Source organism: Nelumbo lutea, chromosome 5, assembly GCF_056320005.1.
Source record: "Nelumbo lutea isolate HS-2025 chromosome 5, American lotus-T2T, whole genome shotgun sequence".
NCBI classification, from domain to species: Eukaryota; Viridiplantae; Streptophyta; class Magnoliopsida; order Proteales; family Nelumbonaceae; genus Nelumbo; species Nelumbo lutea.
In genome coordinates, this window is record NC_142688.1 from 807,754 (window position 1) to 829,611 (window position 21,858).

Below are 21,858 nucleotides of genomic sequence, written 5' to 3' on the forward strand. Positions count from 1 at the left end.
TATAGCATAAAGTTCCTCCCACATTTTATTCCATTCTCTATACTTGTCAGGGCCATACATATTGGTCAACACCCTTGTAAACCCATCCACCACTTGCTTGAATTTTATCAAGATAGAGAACGTCCTTACCAATTCCTCCAAGCTTTCTAGGTATACATTCTTCCACAACATTACTAGGCCTCCAGAAGCCCCCCATTATGGAGCCAAAGCCTAACTAATCCCCCAAGCCCTCCAGACATTTCTTGCCCATCTTCTATCAAACTCAAGTAGTTTTGTTTCTTAAAGCATAACAATATTTTGTTCCATTCTCTATACTTGTTAGGGACATACACATTGGTCAACACCCATGTAAATCCATTCTCCACCTGCTTGAATTTTATCATGATAGAGAACATCCCCACCAATTCCTCCAAGCTTTCTAGGTATACATTCTTCCACAAAATTACTAGGCCTCCAGAAGCCCCCCATGATGGAAGTGAATCCCAACTAATCCCCTAGAGCCTAGACCTCTAGATACATCCTGTCCATCTTCTATCAAACTCAGGCAGTTTTGTTTCTTGAAGCATAACCACATCAATCACAACAACCATAAATAGTGGAAGCTAATAAAAAAACCATTTAATGGTGGATGACCTCACTCATCTTAGTGAACAAGATGATAAACCTGGGTTTTGGTTTATAATCTCTCGATTCTCCGCCAAGGTCATGTGAGTTTTTAAGTGACCATGCCAAGATAAAGGAGCCCCAATCCAAGTTCAAACCAATAGGTTTATAAACTGGTTCATGTCACCCAAAAATTTGTTTGCTTCTCAAGCTATTCAGGGTAAAAGACTCATCATCATCCATGTTGTATCCTAACTATATGGGGCCAGCTACATGAATCCTATTTCGGCAGCCCGTTCTACTAAAAGCCATATCCACTGTTAAATTATTAGTGCTTAAGTCATGTCTACCTTGAGCTCTTCAAGCCCCTTCAATGTATAAGAAATCGCTTCTTCTAACTGGTGCAGTTGGTGGTCTTTTATGCACGTGCCCAAACAATCTTAGTCTAGCCTCTCTCATTTTATCACCTATTGGAGCTACTCCTAGGTTCCTACAGATAACTTCATTCCTAATCCTATCCTTCCTAGTTTTCCACTCATCCGTCTTAGCATTCACTTCTCTTGCACATTCATTTTCTGGACATGTTTCTTAACTGCCCAACGCTTCCGCTCCATACAACATAGTTGGCCTTACAATTGTTTTGAATTTTTCTCTTAATCAAAGTGGTATTCACCTATCACATAAAAGTCCAGATGCACCCCTCCATTTTACACGTCTTGCTCTAATCCTTTGGGTGACATCCTCCTCAATCTCTCCTTTGTTATGAATTATTGAAGCAAGGTACCAGAAATGGTGACATTGAGTTATCTCTCAATCCCAATCCTAAGTGTATCTTGATTTACACTCCTATTATTACTAAATTTACATGTCATATACTCTACTTTAGTCCTACTTAATTTATAGACCTCTTATTTCTAAAGCATTTGTCCATAAGCTTAATTTTGCATTTAGGGTAAAAGACTATAAGACTAAAATTTGTCAAGTTTTTTTGTTCTTTTCTTTGCTCAAATCCTAGGGGAATAGTACTACATTTTGCTCAAGGGAGAGGAGTGCCTAATATCTTCCCTCTATCCCCTAAAAGTACCTAAAAAAGCCTTGCAATGGGCTAGGGAGTCAACTATTGGTTTCTTTAACACAGGAGGCCCATCACTCCCTTGTCCCTTCTTTTGATGGGTGGCAGGTCCTCCAATTTCAGCCATGAAGTGAGCCCCAAAAATTTGGGTGTTCTCGAGCTATTTAGGGTAGAAGACTTAAACCTCCCTTGACATTCCTCATAAACACTAAAACCCCTCCTCTTACAACTTCCCCTGCGATATTTATGCCTAACAGAATCATCAAAAAGTTTCTTTTACCCTTACTAGTTCTTCAAATTATCAAAATAAGTGGAACCCAATGGAAGCAAAGAATGTCAAATGCAAGAGTCCTTGATTACAGAAATAGAATGAAACAAAGAACATTATATTAGAGAAAAAAAGACAAGAATGTCAAATGCAGAGAAGAGGGTTTGATAACGGTTAGAAATGTGAATGACCATCTAGTGAGGTCATTCTTCTAATGGGGGTCTGGGTTTGACAGCTTGTTTTGCAGTTTTTTCTTGGCTCAAGGGAACCAATCAATCAGGGCCAAATGCAAAGATGAAGCATATTTTCATACCATGCAGTTCTTCTGTCAAAGTTTACTTCTCTTTGGGTGATCCTCTTTTTCTTGTTTTCTGATAAAATTTCAGAATATGTTTTTGGAAAATCCAGCGAAATCTCAAAGAGCATGATGCTAATTAACAATTCAGTGGAAGCTTAAACAAAATCCAGAAAGATTAGATGGAAAAATCCAAAAAAAAAAAAAAAAAACAAACTTGAGACATCATGCCATGCAAAGACACCTAGGTGCATGATGTCACTAGACATGACTGAAGATGGAACATTACTCTGTTGTCTCATGGCACATGTCACCCTTACTCAAAGTTCCCCAATTTACAACTCTCGAAAAAATAAAAGCATCTCCTGCAACAAGCCCTCTGGAGCTAACAAAGAAGCTCCAACCACCTTGAAACAAGTGCCTCCTTGTCTGATCATGAAATATATGGCAGAAGCGCCACTCAATTCCATGCAGATCCTTTTTTTCTCTCAAAAGAAATTCCATGCAGATCCTTCACTACCAATTCCTGAGTAGGTGGTTGGTGGTACATGTCCAGTGGGGGGAGGCATTCATTTGTATGCCATCACAAGACTGAAAAACCATCATGAGTGCTTGTATTTGAGGGAGTCAAGGTTTTACAGAAGGAATATACATCATGGCACAGAGGGAGAGGTGGCAGTTTCTCCTTGTTGACCAAGTTCTCATCTTGGTGCTGCTCAGGAAGTAGAGTAATTTGAGTAATTACTTCATTGGTATCTTGTTCGGCTTTTGATTGGACATTCATCACACAGCAGCTTGATATGTCCTTGAGGAAAACTTTAATTGATATATCGGAAGAAGCCACTGGGATAAACTTCAGCAAATATCTCTCATCCACAACTTGCAAATCAATAATCAAAATATGGAGGCACTAGCAATCATTTGTTTTGGAATTGCCACATCAGAAAAAAACCAAAACCATGTTCTTAAACTCTGTTTTTGTTTTCAAAGGGAAAAGCAAGTTGATTTTGTTTCAAAAAAACAATACATGTTTTTGAAACCAACAAAATATTGGTTTATAAAACAAAAAACAAATCTTCTAGTATAGAAATTATAACCTTTTTTGGGCACCACTTACGGATGATTATTTGAAGATGAATTTTGATGGAAGTAATGAAGGCAATCCAACACCCTCTGGAATTGGAGGGGTAGCGAGAGACAAGGATGAAAACATTGTGACTGTTTTTTGGACCAGAAGGGAAAGGAATTTCTATTAGGGTTGAATTGCTTGCTACACTACAAGGAATCCAGATTGCAAATCAGCTTGGGTTGGAAAACCTAATAACTGGAGGAGATTCTAACGTGGTAGGATGGCTGCAAGATCCTCAATCATATGGTGCTTTAGGGATGAAAATAAGAAATTCTGTGGTTTACAAGGAATATAAATGTAGGATTAAAGTGGGCCAGAAGATCAGAAAATATGATGGCTGATTTTTTACCCAAACAAGGGACAAATGGGGGTATGTTGTACTGGGCTAAAGTGCAATCTGATTCCTTTTAGTTTGCATTTACCTATGTTATGGGAGAGGTCGCAACTCACGCCTCTCCAAGGGTTTCTTGTACTGGTTTTAATTTCTGGATAATAATAAATTAATCATTTATCAAAAACAAGCAACCCATTTATATTACAACTGAACCCAATACGATTTCTCCCTAGTGACCCCCTGCTTAGCTACAACCTATTAGCAGACCTTTGGACCCACTGTATCCTTTGACACCATATATTGCTAGTTAGCCATTGGAATTTTTAACTTTCATCTCTATGAGCCCATACCACATCCTCCAGGTTTCTTAACCAACCCGCCATCAGCTTAGATTGCAGCCCTTGTATGTACACAGAATTTGTATGCCACAAAAAAAAAATAATGTTATATTTTGCAAAAAAAAAAATGATTTACAAGAACCTAAATCACTGGAATGGAGATCAGAAAATTTGATCATTAAACCATAGACAATACACACATTAAAGCATATACAATATATTATATATTTATATAGACATCACAGGCCACTAGGTCAAACCAATGGTTGGACCACTTGACCCATGACCTAGTGGCCTTTCTGGTTTGGCAAATGGTTCAAGTCTTACAATACTAGTTGAATTTTTTTTTTTTGATAAATGTACAATACTAGTTGAAATTTCATATAACCCTTCCACACACACACCCATATGTTGATGATATCTCTTTTAAATCCCATTCAAATCTGACCAAAGAAGATGAAGGATAACAACTAGAAAGATATTGAGTTGAGGTGTATAGGGACCACTGTTGCATGGATTTCCCTAATCTGACACTTCATGGATTCTTAAAAAAACACTTCAACATAGCATTTCCCTTTTGACTCCTAGCTTCATCATCATCATCATCATCATCATCCCTTATCCCAACTATATGGGGTCAACTACATGAATCCTGTTTCGCCAATCCATTCTATTTAAAGCCATATCCATTGTTAAATTATTAGTGCTTATGTCATTTCTTTACTATTTCCGCCCAAGTCCTTTTTGGTTTACCTAGGGCCCTTCTAGCCCCTTCAACTTGTAATAAATCCCTACTTCTAACTCGTGCTGTTGAAGGTCTTCTATGCATGACCAAACCAATCCTTTATCTCCTAGTTTGTTCAACATAAATGAATAGAGTCAATGGCATTTTTGTATCAAATGTTAGTAACAAAGATAACTTCTTTTGCATTTATGTAATGTTAAATGCAAAAAAAAAAAAAAAAATAGATGTGTCCATGAGTCCATGCATTAAATTTCAACTCTTGTGTCCATGTCCATGCAACACTGGTCAGAACAATTCAACTCTACCTAGCTGCTAACATCTGTAGTATATACTTAGATATGTCATGTGGAGAGATCAATCTCTTGGTCTATATAATAGTGTTCTAACAATCAGATGACAGGATCAACTTATGGCTTGGCCAGATCTAAATACCTGACTATGGAACTAATTTGTCAGATAATTGGTGTTTAGGACTAATTTGTCATAAGAAGGCAATTGTTAAATTTTAATAAGCTTGCCGCCCCCTCCTGATTTTTTATCAAATAATAATAATAATAATAAGCTTGCTGCAGAAGCATGTTTTACATAGTGAACAAGAAAATTTGAGAAAAAAATAAGTGTAGTACCTTTCAAAAATATTTGGTGCATCCACATCACAATCATAGTTCACAAAAATGTCAATGATGACCTGTGAATCATGAGAAATCTTTTCCAACAAGTTGAGAACTGTCATTTTCTGCAAAAAACTAGGCTGAAGGACATTTTCAAGCACTCGAAGGACAAGCATTGGAAAGAAAATCCCAATTTCTGCCTTCAATCCTGATCTGAACTTCGATAACATACTCATGAAAATAGAACACAAAAGTTGGAAAATACTCATGACTGACAACGCACTATTCTTTAACAAAGACAAGCAAAGATACTGCTTGAGAGCATTGAGAAACCTGCACAAGGAGCAACCAAATGTGAGATCCTTTCCATGATTAAAGAAGACAAAAGAAAATTGCTCAATGACAGTTATTTTGGTTCACAAGGAAAACTTTAGCGTGAAGCCAAGCTAGGTAGACTCAGTTCATTTGGATATAAAAGAAAGAAATCAGTATCTAATTACATGTATAGTATCATTAATTACCTTATTGCATGGATGCCTCATTGCTTGATAAGGGAAACTATTGTTATTAATTACTTTCTTTCTGGGAAAAAAATAAGTTCATGGCAAGTGATAGAACAATTAAAACACCTTTTAAAAAAGTAGAGATGGAACCTTAAATTCGCCCACTTGTCCCCTTCATTTACATGGCTTCTCCCTTTCTTCTCTTTCTAGATAACTTATGATTTCACTAAACTTCAAGCCCCCATCAGATCCCCTCTTCTCCCTCTTTCTCTCGCATATTCATCCCATTTTGTTGGTTCAAGAGATAAGTGGGAAAAAAACAAGAAACAAAATTATCAAGGAAAGCAAATTTTAAAGATCAAAACCCCATTTTGGGCTTCCTGCTGCATCAAAACTTTCTCTTTTTTCAGTTTGATTTTAGTTATGGTCTGGAGAACAGCATTGAAAATTATATCGTCTATTTAGGGGATTTTAAGTTTAACTTTTAAGATTTTGTTTAAATCTCATAATAATCCTGCATGTATTATGTACAAAGATATTTTGCTTTAATTGTATATGAAGATCTACAACTCAGTTCCGATTATATAATTTGTTCAATACTTGTAGTTTTTTCTGTTTTTTTATTGGTAATAGTTGACTTTATTGATTATGAACAAAAGAATTCTGTGCATGCATAAGTACACCTAACCTCTTTGCTGCTACCAGTTGCCACCCACCCATTGTTTTTGTTTCTAAAACAACACCCAATCCACCTTATCAATTTGCCTAAAATCTGGAAGAACCAACACCCAATTAGGGATGGCAACTTCTACCCTACATGGTGGGAACCCGGCCTTACCCTCCCCGACGAGGCGGGTTTTTTTAGTTGAAGAATGGTTTTGGGACGGGGACAGGTTTTGAGATTCTACAACCCGTACGGGTACGGGTAGGGTACAGTATTGGGCTAAACCCAACCCGCACATTGTTGGAAAGCATATAAACTTTATGTACTGGGTCTTGAATTTAATAATATTTTTAAATTTTACATGAAGGATAGTTGATAGTTTTTTACATGTTTTAATCAAATTATTGGAAATTTTGTTGTTTATTTGTGTTATTTTTCTTATTTATTACTTATGTATGACAAGAAATAAAAGGAAATTAAATGTGGGTTCTAAGCCCAACCCACCCCTACCCTTGAATGCGGGGAGGGTAGGGTCGGGAAGGGTTTTGTGTTTTCATGTACGGGTAAGGTTTGGATTCTTAAAATACAACCCACTACGGGTTTTGGGGCGGGTACGGGTTGAGAGGTTTAGGGAGACGAGTAGGGTCTAGGATTTACAAAATCCTCCCCAAACCCGCCCCTTTCATGTACGGGTAAGGTTTGGATTCTTAAAATACAACCCACTACGGGTTTTGGGGCGGGTACGGGTTGAGAGGTTTAGGGAGACGAGTAGGGTCTAGAATTTACAAAATCCTCCCCAAACCCGCCCCTTTGCCATCCCTACACCCAATCTACCACCCAATTGGGTCAATATCTAACTTACTATGTTACAGAAAACCATTGGCTCAGTCAATCACCTATCATCTTGGACAATCAAACCATTAACCTATATGATCCATTTAACAGGTTTTCAGTTTTTGTATTATTTTATTTGTAATTTTTTTACTGATGTCGTCACAAGTTTACCCATTTACTCAAAAGGAAAAGTAATTGAAACTCCGGCCCAAGTTTTAAGACACCAGGTGATGTGTCACTTTATAGCTTGCTCTAAAAAATCCCTAATTTTAGGTGGCACAAAATCCACTCTAAACAACCTCTATATGGCAATAGAGAAGAGGATGACAAGGATGTGAAAAACGAGGCACAAGTAAAGACACCAAAGTAATGGTCCAAATTCTACTATCTGGCAACAAGTTGCCAAATAAACACCCTCCAAGAATTGGAAGGAAGAAGAAACTAAATACATTTCCAAGCCTATGGACTCTTATCATATGCTTTCTCTATACCAATGAATATCATATGAAGACCTTCTCTAAACTTTTCTCTCAATAGAAAGATGGCTTTCAATAGTTGACTTCCCTAAGTACAAACCAAAGATAGATAATTGTAGTATGTTCCTTCCCCACTTGCCAACCTCTAAAATCCTTTCTTACCCCATTTAATAAGATTAAGTAATAACAAGATGCTAGGCACCCTCTAATCCATTACCTCCATGACTCATCAAAACCACAATTAACTAACACTAGATCAAATGGGAAAAATACCTGGCTGAGGCTCCTACCCATTAAGAGGACACGCATCCTATTATGCAAGAGATAAGAATGGAAGAAGAGAGAAAAGAGAGAGTGAAGAAGAGAGAAAAGAGAGAGTGAAGAAGAGAGAAGAGAGAACTGAGAGCAAAAGATATTGTTGGCAGCATAGCTTTTTTAATATATATATACTAGGGCGATAGCAACTAAAATAAAAGAGTAAAAGTACAATAGTACCCCTACGGTAATAGGAAAATAACAGCTGTTAACACTCCCTCTCAAGTTGGGACAAAGATGTCAATCATCCCAACTTGTCACATAAATCATGATGTCGTGAGTGGTGTAGTCCTTTTGTAAAGATGTCTGCAAGTTGATCCTCAGAGTTGACATAAGGAGTACACACTTCCCCTATGATAACCTTCTCTTTGATAAAATGCTTGTCGACTTCGATGTGTTTAGTTATATCATGTAGCACAGAGTTAGCAGCAATGTTTATGGCTGCTTTGTTATCACAGAATAGGGTCATAGGTCTGTCCACTGTAAAACCCAACTCACTCAACAGATTCTTTATCCACATAATTTCAGCCACTCCATGAGCCATTGCTCGACATTCAGCTTCAGCACTGGATCTAGCCACCACACTTTGCTTTTTGCTTCTCCAGGTAACTAGATTTCCTCCTATGAAAGTACAGTAGCCACTAGTTGACTTTCTGCCATTTAGGGATCCTGCCCAATCTGCATCAATATACACTTCAACTTTCAAATGTCCATGCCTTTGAAACAACAAGCCAGCACCTAGAAACCTTTTAAGGTATCAGAAGATTCTTTCTACTACTTCAAGATGAGTGGTCATAGGGGCATGCATGAACTGGCTAAGGACACCAACTGCAAAAGCAATGTCTGGGCAGGTCATAAAAAGATATAACAATCTCCCTATAAGTCTCTGAAACTGTTTCATATCCTTGATAGGTTCACCTTGGTTGTCACCTAATTTATGGTTAGGATCAATAGGGGAATCAATTGGCTTCACTCCCATTTTTCCTATATCCTGGAGTAAATCTAGGACATACTTCCTATGGGAAATGAAGATACCCCTTTTTGAGCGGGCAACTTCAATTCCTAGGAAGTATCTTAGAGGACCTAGACCCTTTACTTCAAACTGTGTGGCATGAAACTCTTCAACTTTTGGATTTCATCCTTTCGGTCGCCAGTGATAATTATATCATCAACATATACTATCAAAGCAGCAATTTTACCCTCTCCTCTTTTCACAAACAATGTGTGATCAAACTGACATTGCTTGTATCCTTTTTGTTGAACTGATGCATGGAATCTGTTGAACCAGGCTCTCTCAGTGATTGTTTCAACCCGTATAAAGACTTCTTCAACCTGCACACTTTTTGTTCATTGCCTTGAGCCTGAAAACCAAGGGGTTGTATCATGTAAACTTCCTCTTCAAGGTCACCATTCAAGAATGCATTCTTGATATCAAGCTAATGTAAATCCCAGTCAAAATTAACAGCAAGAGAGAATAGAACTCTAATGGAGTTCATCTTGGCAACGGGTGCAAAAGCCTCTACATAATCAACTCCGTACACTTGTGTAAACCCTTTTGCCACTAAACGAGCTTTATACCTCTCCATCGTGCCATCATCCCTATGTTTGACTGTAAACGCCCATTTACATCCAACTGGATCCTCTCCCTTAGGAAGATCTACAAGTTCCCATTTGCCATTTTTATGAAGGGCATTAATTTCTTCCTTCATAGCATCTGTCCATTCAGGTACTGAAAGATTTTCTGCCACATTCTTAGGGATAAGGACACTGTCAATGGATGTGAGAAAGGCTCAAAAAGAGGGTGAAATGTTTTCATAGGAAACAAAGTGAGAAATGGGGTGTTTAGTGGTGCACGATCTAACACCTTTCCTATGAGCAATAGGAAGGTCAAGGTCATTAGCAACATAGGTATCAATTGCAATGGGGTCAGGGACATCAATGGGAACCAAGATACCTGAGTAAGTATGATCCGCCCCCGAAGAGTTTAATGGCATTAGAGGTACATCTTCTGAATTCTCCACAGCTCTTGAATTTGGTTGGCCTTTGTGACGACGGAAGAAGACACGAAAAGGAGGATGATCAAGAAGAGGAGGGAGTTGAACCAGTTTCTCCTCATTCCTACTCTCCCCTTGAAGAGAAGCAGGGAAAAAAGGCTCACTCTCAAAGAAAGAGAGATCCATGGAAACATAGAATTTTCGAGAAACGGGATCAAAACAACGATATCCCTTCTGAGTGAAGGAGTACCCCAGGAATATGCAAGGAATAGCACGAGGATCCAATTTTCCACAAGTGGGTGACAAATTTTGGACAAAGCAACGACAACCAAACACACGAGGAGGAATGGGAAGAAGGGGGCCTTAGGAAAGAGAAGCCGATGTGGGGCTTTGCACTCTAACCAACGAGAGGGCATACGGTTGATGAGGTAGGTAGCACGAAGGACAGCCTCATGCCAAAAGCGTTTTGGGACGTTCATATAAAGTAGTAAACCTCGGGCCACTTCAAGGAAGTGTCGGTTCTTTCTTTCAGTGACCCCATTCTGCTGTAGTGTTTGGGCACAAGAGCTACGGTGAAGTGAACCATGTGAAAAAAAAAATTCCATGAGATCACTATGAAAATACTATTTGGCATTATCTGACTGAAAAATATGGATTTCAGCTTGAAATTGAGTTAAGACCATCCGCTAAAAATCTTGGATAATTTTTTGTACTTCTTCCCTGGTCCGCATGGGATATACCCGTGTATATCTAAAATAATCATCAATAATGGTAATAAAATACTTGTAGCCACTCTCAGATGATAAAGTAAGAGGGCCCCACACATCAAAATGAACAATGTGAAAAGGAAATTCAGATTTATTATTTTTTGAAAGAAAATGACCTCTACATTGCTTACTCAATTGATAAGTTTGACAAAAGAAATCTGAAACAAACACTGACTTAAACAATTCTGGAAACACCACTTTCAAAGACTCAAAAGATAAATGACCAAGACGACAATGCCATAAATAAACTTGACTCTTACAGGACTGACTCTTAGACTCTATGACTTGAAGACCAGCCTTATTCTCCAGCATGTAAAGTCCATCAACCATACATCCTCTACAAATCATCCTCCCCAAAGCCAGATCCTGGATCACACAGTAAGAAGGGAAAAAGGTCACTGAGCTGTTTAAGGAATTAGTAATACTACTAATAGAGAACAAATTAATGGAAAATTTTGGAACATGTAAAACATCAGAGAAGGTAAGGCCGAGAGGGAGAGAAATGGTTCCTTGACCAACTATGGTAGTGCATGATCCATCAACTAGTCTCACCTTGTCTCTTCTAGAAAGAAGGTGATAGGTTTGAAAGTAAGAGAACGTACCAGTCATGTGTTTTGACGCTCCAGAATCGATGATCCAGGGAGTGTCAAGGTTATGAGAAGCAACATGGAAAGTTGTGGTAGAGTTACCTAATGTAGACACAAATGAAGTTGAGAGGGGAGCATCCATCTTACGAATTGCTCTACCATAGAGCTCTAAATGGTCACAGAAGGAATTCATAATATCCTCCCTTGGGTCAGATCCAGATGGATGCGTCTGAGTCACAGTATGAATGGGGGGCTAATTCTCCTAAGTAGCCATGTTTACCATAGTGTGTTTTCTTGTACCTTGTTGTCCTGACTTTTATTCATATCTGAACATTGCTTCTTATTCAGATCTTTAGCCCATTTCAGCTTCCCATGAAGATCCCAGCATGTGTCTTGGGTGTGTCGGGGTTTCGGGCAATGAGTACACCACAATTAATCCTTGTCATCCATCTTTTTCTGAAGATCCCCCTTCTTAAAAGTATTTCCCCCACTAGTAGTGACACTCCCTTTCGCTGCCAACACAATTGCATCTCCTCCAGAACTATTCATCAAATTCCTTCTGCTTTCTTCTGATTGTACAAGAGCATAAACTTCCTGAACTAATGGAAGATCCTTGCTACCTAGGATTTGGACTCAGATAGATTCATATGTAGGGTTCAAACCATGTAAGAAAGCAAACACTCTGTTGGGAGACAAGTTTTTTTGTACAGTTTTGCATCTTCATCACACTTCCAGTCCACACTTTGATAATGATCTAACTCCTTCCAAACAAAGGTCAAGTCTGAGTAATACACAGATAGACACCTCTCCCCCTGTTTACAAGTAAACGATTCTGCCTGTGACTGGTAGATTTTTGCATAGTGTCGCAGTTCCGAATATGTTTATTTTGCTTGTTCCCAGATCTCATTTGTCGTTTCAACCCACATGAAATTCCTTCTTATTTGAGGTTGCATAGAAACTAAAAGCCAAGACATGACCATGTTGTTTTCCTGGTTCCATCTGTCATATTCAGCACTCCCAGAATGTGATTCTTTAATCCTCCCATTAATATAACCTATCTTCCCCTTGCAGTGATGTACAGCTTGATCCCTCTTGACTACTCTAAATAATTTAAACCATCAAGAGGAATAACAGCCATGGGAAAGGATAGGTCCACACCCCCACTCATTCCATTCAGCATTGAGGAAACATCGGATGTAGCAGAATCTTCACCACTCATGATTTCATATTCAAAAACAATTCTTAAATGGGGTACACAGCCTTAAAGAAATTCAACACTGAGGGAGAACGAAAAAGAAAATTTTTCTTCAGAAACACACCTCCTTTTGTAAAAACATAGGTGCTATTACAGCACTAACAGGTCATCCCTTGACTTACAAGCTCAACACAAGTGTTGCCATAGTGCATACAGGTCATCTCTTGACCTATGCATCAACAGGACTATTGTTACAGCAAGTACTGGTCACTCTCTGACCTTCAGTTCACCATAAAAGCTGTTGTTGCATGCAGCACACAAAAAGGTCCTCACGACCTACAATTTCACAGGGATCAATCAACCCCACAAAAAAGGAAAGAAAGAGGTGTTGATCACCTCACATCCAATCGGCAAACCTAGTACAAGTTCTGCCCTGGCACACAACCAAAAAAAAAGTTAAGAGAGAGAGAGAAAAGGAAAAAAAACTATTCACTCGACTTCTCCTTTCAGATCTGATAGTCCCACTCTGATACCATGTTATGTAGGAGAGAAGAATGGAAGAAGAGAGAAAAGAGAGAGAGAAGAAGAGAGAAGAGAGAACTGAGAGCAAAAGATACTACTGGTGGCGCAGCTTTTTTAATATATATACTAGGGCGACAGCAACTAAAATAAGAAAGAGTAAAAGTACAATAGTACCCCTGTGGTACTATACATAGGAAAAATAACAGCTGTTTACACATCCAACCAAAGCCATTTTACACACTAATCTACCCGGTAGGAAGGCATGCATCCAACTAAAGCCATTTTACAAACTAGTTTTAGGATTTATGATTAGGGTTTAGAGGTTTACAGGTTTAGAGGATTAAGGTTTAGAGTTTAAATTTTAGGGTTTAGGGTTTAGATCTGAAAATCAAGAGGTGGCCAAACACTTTTGTCTGACCATGAGGAGCCAAGTATTGTACAGCCAAATGAAGGAACAATCACCAAATCATAGGTTTTTCCAAATCTAATTTGCACATTCATCCTTTCCAAACTTTTTTTTTTATTTCGTGCATACATTCATTTGCTATCTAGCTTCGATCTAGAATTTGTCTTCCACAATAAAAGCACCTTGAAAATAATCTGCACAAACCTTTCACTTTTTGAAAATCTTTGAATTTTCCTTTCAATACTTGGATTAGTTATCAACTCAAGTGAACCACTTGTGCTCCAATTTGCGAACCCCATGCACCATTCCACTTTGTATAGGAACAATTCTCAGGTAAATCAAACCTCTTTATATCATTTCTAGCTACCTCAATATATGCTCTTTTATGCCTCTTACTTGTCCTTTTGCAATCTTTGCAACATGCCAATTCCAAAGACCCATGATACTTATCAAAGACGATTTAACTTGTACTAAATCCTACCGTTTGTTTTACAAGCAAAATCAATTGCAAACCATACCGCATAGAATCCAAGCTAAACTGGACAGGCTTTTCAACTATTTAAGATAAGGAATGCTAGCATTTCCACTTGACAGCTGTGCAACAACATCCCTTGCCGGCATGTCACTGATATACTTGCCATTACTCTAGGATTTTCCGTGGTTTGTTCACCTAAGAGGAAGTTTGTTGGCATTTAGACTCAAGTTAAAAACTTCACACAAGGGTATAACTATTTACCAAGGGCATTTAAATTTTTCAATCGAGAACTGAAATCCTGTTGTGTTCATAATTATTAGAATATTCTTAAAAACATCTGAAATGGATAGTCCAAATATTCAAAAATAATAATTAAAAAAAAAAACATCCGAAGCCTATAAATCAACAATCAGCATAACAGCACTTGCCTCTCATTTGTCCGCCAAAAAGTTGGGCTTCCGTGTTCCATGACAATCTTTAGTAACTCCAGGGACAAAATCTTTCCCCTCAAGAGAAGATGATCCTCAGGATTTTCCTGCGCTGAGAATTTCATCGAAAACTTGCACAAGTTCTTGAATAGGTGAAATCCATCTTCCCTGATCTTGCTGCCACCATTTGATTCGGCCCCATCATTCAATTCCCCGTCACCTAATTTACAGTTTCCCTCCTCTGCAGACCCCGAATCATCACCATTTCGTAATTCAAGTTGTGCAGACGGAAAAGCTTTCAAGTCAGAGACCACTTCACTGCCTTCTATGATCTCGTTAATGAAGTTCTGAGCAAACTGAATCAAGTTCGAATCGTTTAAGTTCTTATCAGAAAGCTCCAGCAGTTCACTAACAGAAACAGTGTGAACCATAACCTCCATCGAGTCCTCCTCAACCCTGGCAAAAATGATCAACAAAATCTGTGCAAGAACGGCCTTGGCACAGATCTGATTAGTGGCGCTAAGGCTGCCAAGGTACACGTTGTAGCAGGTTTTAACAATCTGAACCAGATAATCAGCCCGGAGCAACACGAATGGAGACCGAACGGCACAAAACAAGACCTTAAGCACAGAGAGCTCGATCCCATCATCCCCGAGACCGCCACACTTGCAGATAGAATCAATCAGCCGAGCTGTAACGGAAGGACTATCATTACCCTCTTGGCGGTCGATCTCACCATGGATCAGGCCTTGAGAGAACAGCTTGAGTACGCATTCAAGAGCGGGCTCAACGACTTTGACGGAAGCCGAATCAATAGCTATGATTAGGGGAAGGAGGACGGATTCAGCATCCACAGGAGCAAATCCGAGGATGGGCGAATTCGGAATAGGATCGGAGGAGTCTTTAAGCGTTTCTAGCCTGTCGATGGCGGATTTGCAGGCGGATACTAGTTGGGAATGTTTTCTCCATGCTACATTCTTGATGATCTTGTCGAGTGAAGGGCCGAGAATGCGACCCGGACGGGAAGTACCGCCTAAGGATTGAGAAGAGAACATGGACGACGATAAAAAGATGAGTATCTTCAGATAATTAATTAATAGGTTCCCAGATCACCCTTTCGTTGTCGGGTGGGGCGAGACGCAAATGCGGCCACGGGATCACATGCAGGGAGCATGGCAGATCAGGAAATGATTGGGATTAGGGTTTCGTTCCGGTTTTTCTGAGTTGGGAGAAGAAGGAAGTCGACGAGAGGCATCAAGATGGGCAGAAGACAGAGAGCGGAGGATGAGGGTTGCTTTGGCTTGTCCATCTCTGAAACTCTGACTTCGTCGTCCGCAGCGATGAGGTGGGCTTTTGTTGCCTGAGAACTTGCCACTCTTTTCTTATACTACGGATACGGAACGAGTGGAGTATTGTTTCGATTCATCGATCAATCAAAACCGTCCAAATTGAAGTCCCATATATCTGATTTACTCCTCACACAGCGCGTCTCACACCACATCGAAGCCGTGAATTGGGAGCATCTTCCCATCAATCACAGCATTACATACAGGAGATGTTCTCAAATCAAAATACACGCATGTGGTGTGAGGCGCGGACGCAGGCGCGCTACGTATTCGGATTCAGACAACAATTTCTGGCCCGCCCGGTCCTTAAGACTTTGGATTTGGGGCCGTCCTCGGGTCTTAGCCGGGCTTATACTCCGAATTAGACTGTGGTCTGTGGCCCCTGGGTGTAAACCCGGAGAGCCCTCTAAATCTGGCGTTTAAGTCCATTCAAATACAAATGGGATCTTCAACTTAGGATTGATCATGGGCTAGAGCCTTGTATACCATTTAGGATCTGGCTGTGCCCGATCTGACCTATACATCTTGACGCTAATTATATATGTATATGTTTGGCATCAATGCTTCAGTTGCACCGTTTTCTAAGAAAATGGTATTATTGATGTGTGGCTTGGAGCACCATTTTCTCCTTTATTTTTGTTTGGAATCATTGCTATCAGGTAGGACATTTCCTGAAGCAATAACAACTTTTTCTATTTGATACCATTGCTCCATGAAACGTTTTCAGCACTGGTACCCATTATCCAGTGCCACATCACTACCATGTTGGCAACAACGAGCTGCAGCTTTAGGATACGCCAAATTTGATGTTGCTCCAAGCCATGGTTTCCCGATATCCGAGGCGTGGCTTGGAGCACCGTTTTTTATGAAAAAATTGTTCCAAACAAATGCATGTTTCCTGGAGCACCGTTTTTTTCGATGTGGCACTGATGTGGCATCGTTGCTCTAAGAAACGATAACGATGCCAAACAGCCCCTATGTTATAGCCTAGAGCTGAGCATCCAATTCCAAGTCTGCCCGTATAAATTAATACAGCCAATTTTTAAATTTAATTTAAATTTATAATCAAAATTATAGAATATTTATATATCTTAATATATTAAAAAAATTCCTAACCATAATGGGCCTAAAAAAATCTGTCTTTCAAATTTTTTGATTTTTTTTTAGGTTCAATTGGTAATTTCATGGGATGCTTTCTGATTCAAAGCTGTGCATCTCATGGATCCCAGCTTTAGGCCTCAAGGCCCATTTGTTTTTTAGATAAGTGATACTCATCTCTTGGATAGGTAAATTGTCAACATTTGGATGGGATAAAATTCCCTTTTATTAATGTTTCTATAGCTAAAATGGTCATTGTCTTATTTACTTGGGAAATAACATGGGTAAATAACTTCAAGAAAAATGAACGGGGCCTCAAAAAAATAAATAAAAAACATTTGCCTATGCCCAAAATTTTCCAAGATAAGTTTGGGAGGGCAATGCAATCCCTGTACATAAATGATGAACCTTCTTTAAATTTAGCTCTTGTGCCTTGTATATTTAGAACTTGTTTCCATTTGTAAATAAGCATATATATATATATATATATATATATATATACATGTAGGTACTAACTAAATTGGTTGGGAAAGAGTGAATTTAGTTTTCACCAGCTTGGAACCAATCCTTTCCTTCATTTTATTATCATACTGTTTTGATGGCAAGAAAAGTCTAAACAAGTTACCATATAGTGATTATAGCTTGGTTGGCCTCTCTATATTCTATGTATGTGATAGTATTCATTTTGAACTAATTGTTCTTGCACTTTTCTTTTAAATTATGCTAAGAAGTTGGCTATGTTCCATGCAAGGATAAAAAATTTACAACTTATTGGAGTGTATCAAGCATATCATATTCTTCCAGTTACACCCTGATACACTAGATACTCTGTTTTTAGGGGCGGAAACAAAATGTGCTTTTCACGAGTTATTCGAGTTTGGCTTATGAAAAACTTGATTCGGGTTGGTCTAAACCGAGCTTCGAGCCAAGCTCAAACCCAATGAAGTTCGGCTTGTGAGGCATTTGAGCCTAATCAAACCTAATACATATATACATACATACATACATATTAATAAACAATTTTTTATTATATGTACACTAATATTTTTATGTATAATAATCAATATTTTTATATATAAAATAAAAAAATTTTGTAAGTATAATGATAATAAATAATTGTTATAACTATTATTTGTTGTATGTAAAATAAAAAATCAAATTTATATGCATAATTTTTGTTTTTTTATAGGAAGCTTGGCTCACAATCAAGCTCAAGCCGAGTCAAGCTCGAATGCACGAGCTTTTGAGCCGAGCCGAGTTCAAGCTTAAGTCTCTAGTTCGAGCCTAACATTATTTTAATGAACCGGACTCAAAGAACTAGATATTTGGCAAGCCTAAGATCGACCTACTCTAAAAAAAATAGAGTACATGAGAAATGCCCAATACGCACATATCAAGCTATCTCTATACTTCGAACCTTAATTCCATGAGGGTCATATTTTACCTTGAAAATTGCCAATTATTATATCAGAGATTTCAAAGTATCAAGCATAAATGTAGTGAGGGGCTCAACTAGGGGTGAGCAACAAAAGAAAAAAAATGAAGACTAAACCAGTCGAAAAAAATCGATCAAAACCGAACCGAAAAATCAATTAACCAAACCAATCGGTTTAGTGTTTTAAAATAAGCCAAAGGTACCGGTTTGGTTTCGGTTAACCAATATAAAAAACTGGTAATTAACCAAACTGACAAGTATATATATTTTTATATATTTTATATAAATTTATGTATATTATATATTTATACATTTATATATTATAAATTAATAAATATACATTATAAATATATATATTTTTTATAATATATATTATAAAAAAATCAAAAATAAAAAAACGACAAACCAAACCAACGATTAACCCAACCAGTCAACCAATTAACCGATTGGATTAAAAAAAGTTAAGTAGGGCACCCCTAGGCTCAACTACATTGACAGATATAAGTATTATCTTCTCCCTTGATCTCTGCACCTTAAATAAAGCTTTTCAATTTACCCCCCCCCTCCCTCTAAATCATCAAAGTTAGTGAAGGTGGAATTTATGACAATGCTATTCGGAAATATGGTTATTTTAGATAAAATGCAGTTTTCGGAGTTATGGGATCCATCACCGACAGTGGTTCCCCTATGAATTCAACGGATTCTTTACCCATTGGTTGAGAGGGGAATTTGTGATGGTTATTGGTTGCATCTAAAAGGAATGACGCAACTGAAGTCCTGAGCTACATATGCAACAATTTTCAGTCGCAAAAGCCATATTCTCATTGCAATGGTCAGCGTGGTGGAAGCAAAAGAGATATTTGATCAAATGTGGATCATGGAGAAGGATTTCAACAATTCATTGGTTGCATCTAAATGAGAGTAATAAATTGAATTTCAATGCATTATAGAGTATGAGAAAGAAGAAGAATAAGAAGTGCGGAGCAGATTTTGAATTTTAGTGAAATATAAGACGCCCCAAAACATTTTAATTACAAAGGGCCTTTTGTGTCAAGTGGGTCCCATAGGATATACTTAGATAGCTTTGGAAACCATAGGGTATATTTGAGTAATTAACCCTAAGAGCAGGTGCATAACCGGATTACAATTAATTATTAATCTTATATTTATGATATTTGGATTCAGCTTTTATGACCTAGGTATCCAAGGGATAGCTTTATGTAATCATGACCTTCTAACTAAAAACGCATGACATCGAACTCATCAAACTTTCTAGAAAATCCAAGTGATGTATAGATGCTTGATGCTTCATGGCTCTAGAAAAACGCATGACCTTCTAACCAATGATTTCAAGTAATTTAGGTCATTGAAGTGATATAGATGATGCATCTTAACGCATCTCATAAACATGGATTTTAATACGAATCCGATTGCATTTTTTCAATTATTTTAATATATATATATATATATATATATATACATTTTTTATAAAAAAATAAAGAATATAACAATTTTACAAAAATGCAAAATAAATAATACATTTATAGAAAGATAAATGAATAACATATATAGGATCATATTGGGAGTGATCCAAATTCGATTTATGATTGGACCATATTATTCGGCCCAATCCAATCTGAATATCCATACTAGGATATTCGAATTTGACAAAAAATGATTGAAAGGTGTAAAGTGGACTATGCCCGTGGGCGGCCCATGCAAAAGGCGGGTCGTGCCGCCCTCCCCGGTGGAAATTTTGGGAGTCGGCCCGGTACGACCTACGGCCCAAGCCCATATGGGCCCGTGTCATGTCGGGCTGGGCTGCAAGCCATACTATGGGCTTGGGCGGTGTCGGGTTGGGCTACAGGGCAGGCCTTAGGCCTAGGCCAAACGGGGCAGACTTTTTTTTTACTTTTTGATTTATTTTCTAAGTAAAAGTGTAAAACTAAAATATTTAACTTTTCTTTAAACTTTGGCCTTGGGAAATATTTAAAAATTAAGAAATGAAAAATCTAAGTTATCTAACACATAAATGAAAAAAAAAAAAAACTTAACCAAATTGAAATAAGAATGATGGAATAACGAATTGGAAGAAAAATAAGAATTTTATTTTATTTAAATTTGAATGATACAAATTACAATTACAATGACTGGATCATTGGATACTTGGATGAATAAAATATGAAAATATAATAAATTAATAAAATATAAAAAATACAATATAGTTACAAATTGAAAATACAAAATTACGTTGTTAAAAATAAAAAAAATCAAATAAATTAAATAAAATTAAAAAGTTTACAATAATTTGAAAAAATAAAAAATTTTATACAATTGGTCAACGTCATGAATCATGACTTTCATCATCTACTTCAGGCGAAATATTCGGTGTACTATCATGCCCTCCTTTTGTTTTGTAATCTATCTTCTACATCTAGCTAATCCTTGAAGCAGATGCACATCTCTATGCTTTCATAGTTCATGCAGCTTCTTTTGTTGCCTAGCACCTTGGTACCTGCACTAAAACAAGACTCCAATGGAACCGTAGACATCGGAGGGGTTAGTAGATCACGTGCAATGGTGACGAGAACTGGATAGTTTTTCGAATGTTCACTCCACCATGTTAAAATATCAAAATTATTTAATCATTACTTAAATTAGAAAAATTTGCTTGTAAATAAAAATTAAGTTCAATAAATAAACTTGCTCTAGAAATAAAATATTTATGCCTTCTACTTATTAACTAAAAAAGTTTTTCTCTTCTATGCTCAATGTCAAAAGTAGAAGATGTTGTATAAGTTGTAGGAATTCCTACAACTTTAGATTCATATAAACTGTACATTTCAAATAACAAATTATTAATTTATTCTTTTTTATTTCCTATATAATTATTCATATTTTCACAATATGATTTAAATAAAATATCTAAACCATCTTTCATAATCCTAGGGTCTAATATTGTAGCTAAACAATAAAGGGGAGAAATGTTCTCCCAATATTTTTTTAATTTATTTTCCATTATTTCAATAATACATTGAAATTGTGGATTATTTTTATATTTTGTAAAACAATCACTAATTACCATTAATTGGTAAGGTAAATTACAACTAGTTGGGTAATAAATTTTTGATAATTCATTAGTTGCATCATAAAAATGTTTTAAAGAATTTCTTATACAGACTAACATTTCTCAGTCTTCTTAAAATATTATATCATTAGGCATTTTTGAATTATAAAAATCAATAAGAATTTGTTTATGAGAAATACAACTTTCTAACATAGCATAGGTAGAATTCCACCTATGTTTTACATTTAATATAAAATATTTATATTTTAAACCATAATTTTGACATAAATATTTAAATTATTGTTTTCTTGCCCCTGAACTTTTAATATATATAATACAATTTTTAATTTT

The 21,858-nt window shown here is 37.2% G+C and overlaps 1 protein-coding gene across 1 annotated transcript in view; it reads right to left on the reverse strand.

Moving 5' to 3' along the window:
• LOC148849701 (SEC7-like guanine nucleotide exchange family protein) overlaps window positions 1-16,012 on the reverse strand; it is a 37,161-nt gene extending 21,149 nt beyond the window's left edge. The window contains exons 1-2 of the mRNA XM_088946755.1: window positions 14,562-16,012; window positions 5,411-5,728 (exon numbers count right to left, since the gene is read on the reverse strand). Coding sequence (XP_088802881.1) covers window positions 5,411-5,728; window positions 14,562-15,616 — 1,373 coding nt within the window. The 5' untranslated portion in view covers window positions 15,617-16,012. The remainder of the gene's footprint in view (window positions 1-5,410; window positions 5,729-14,561) is intronic.
• Between the last annotated feature and the right edge of the window lie 5,846 nt (window positions 16,013-21,858).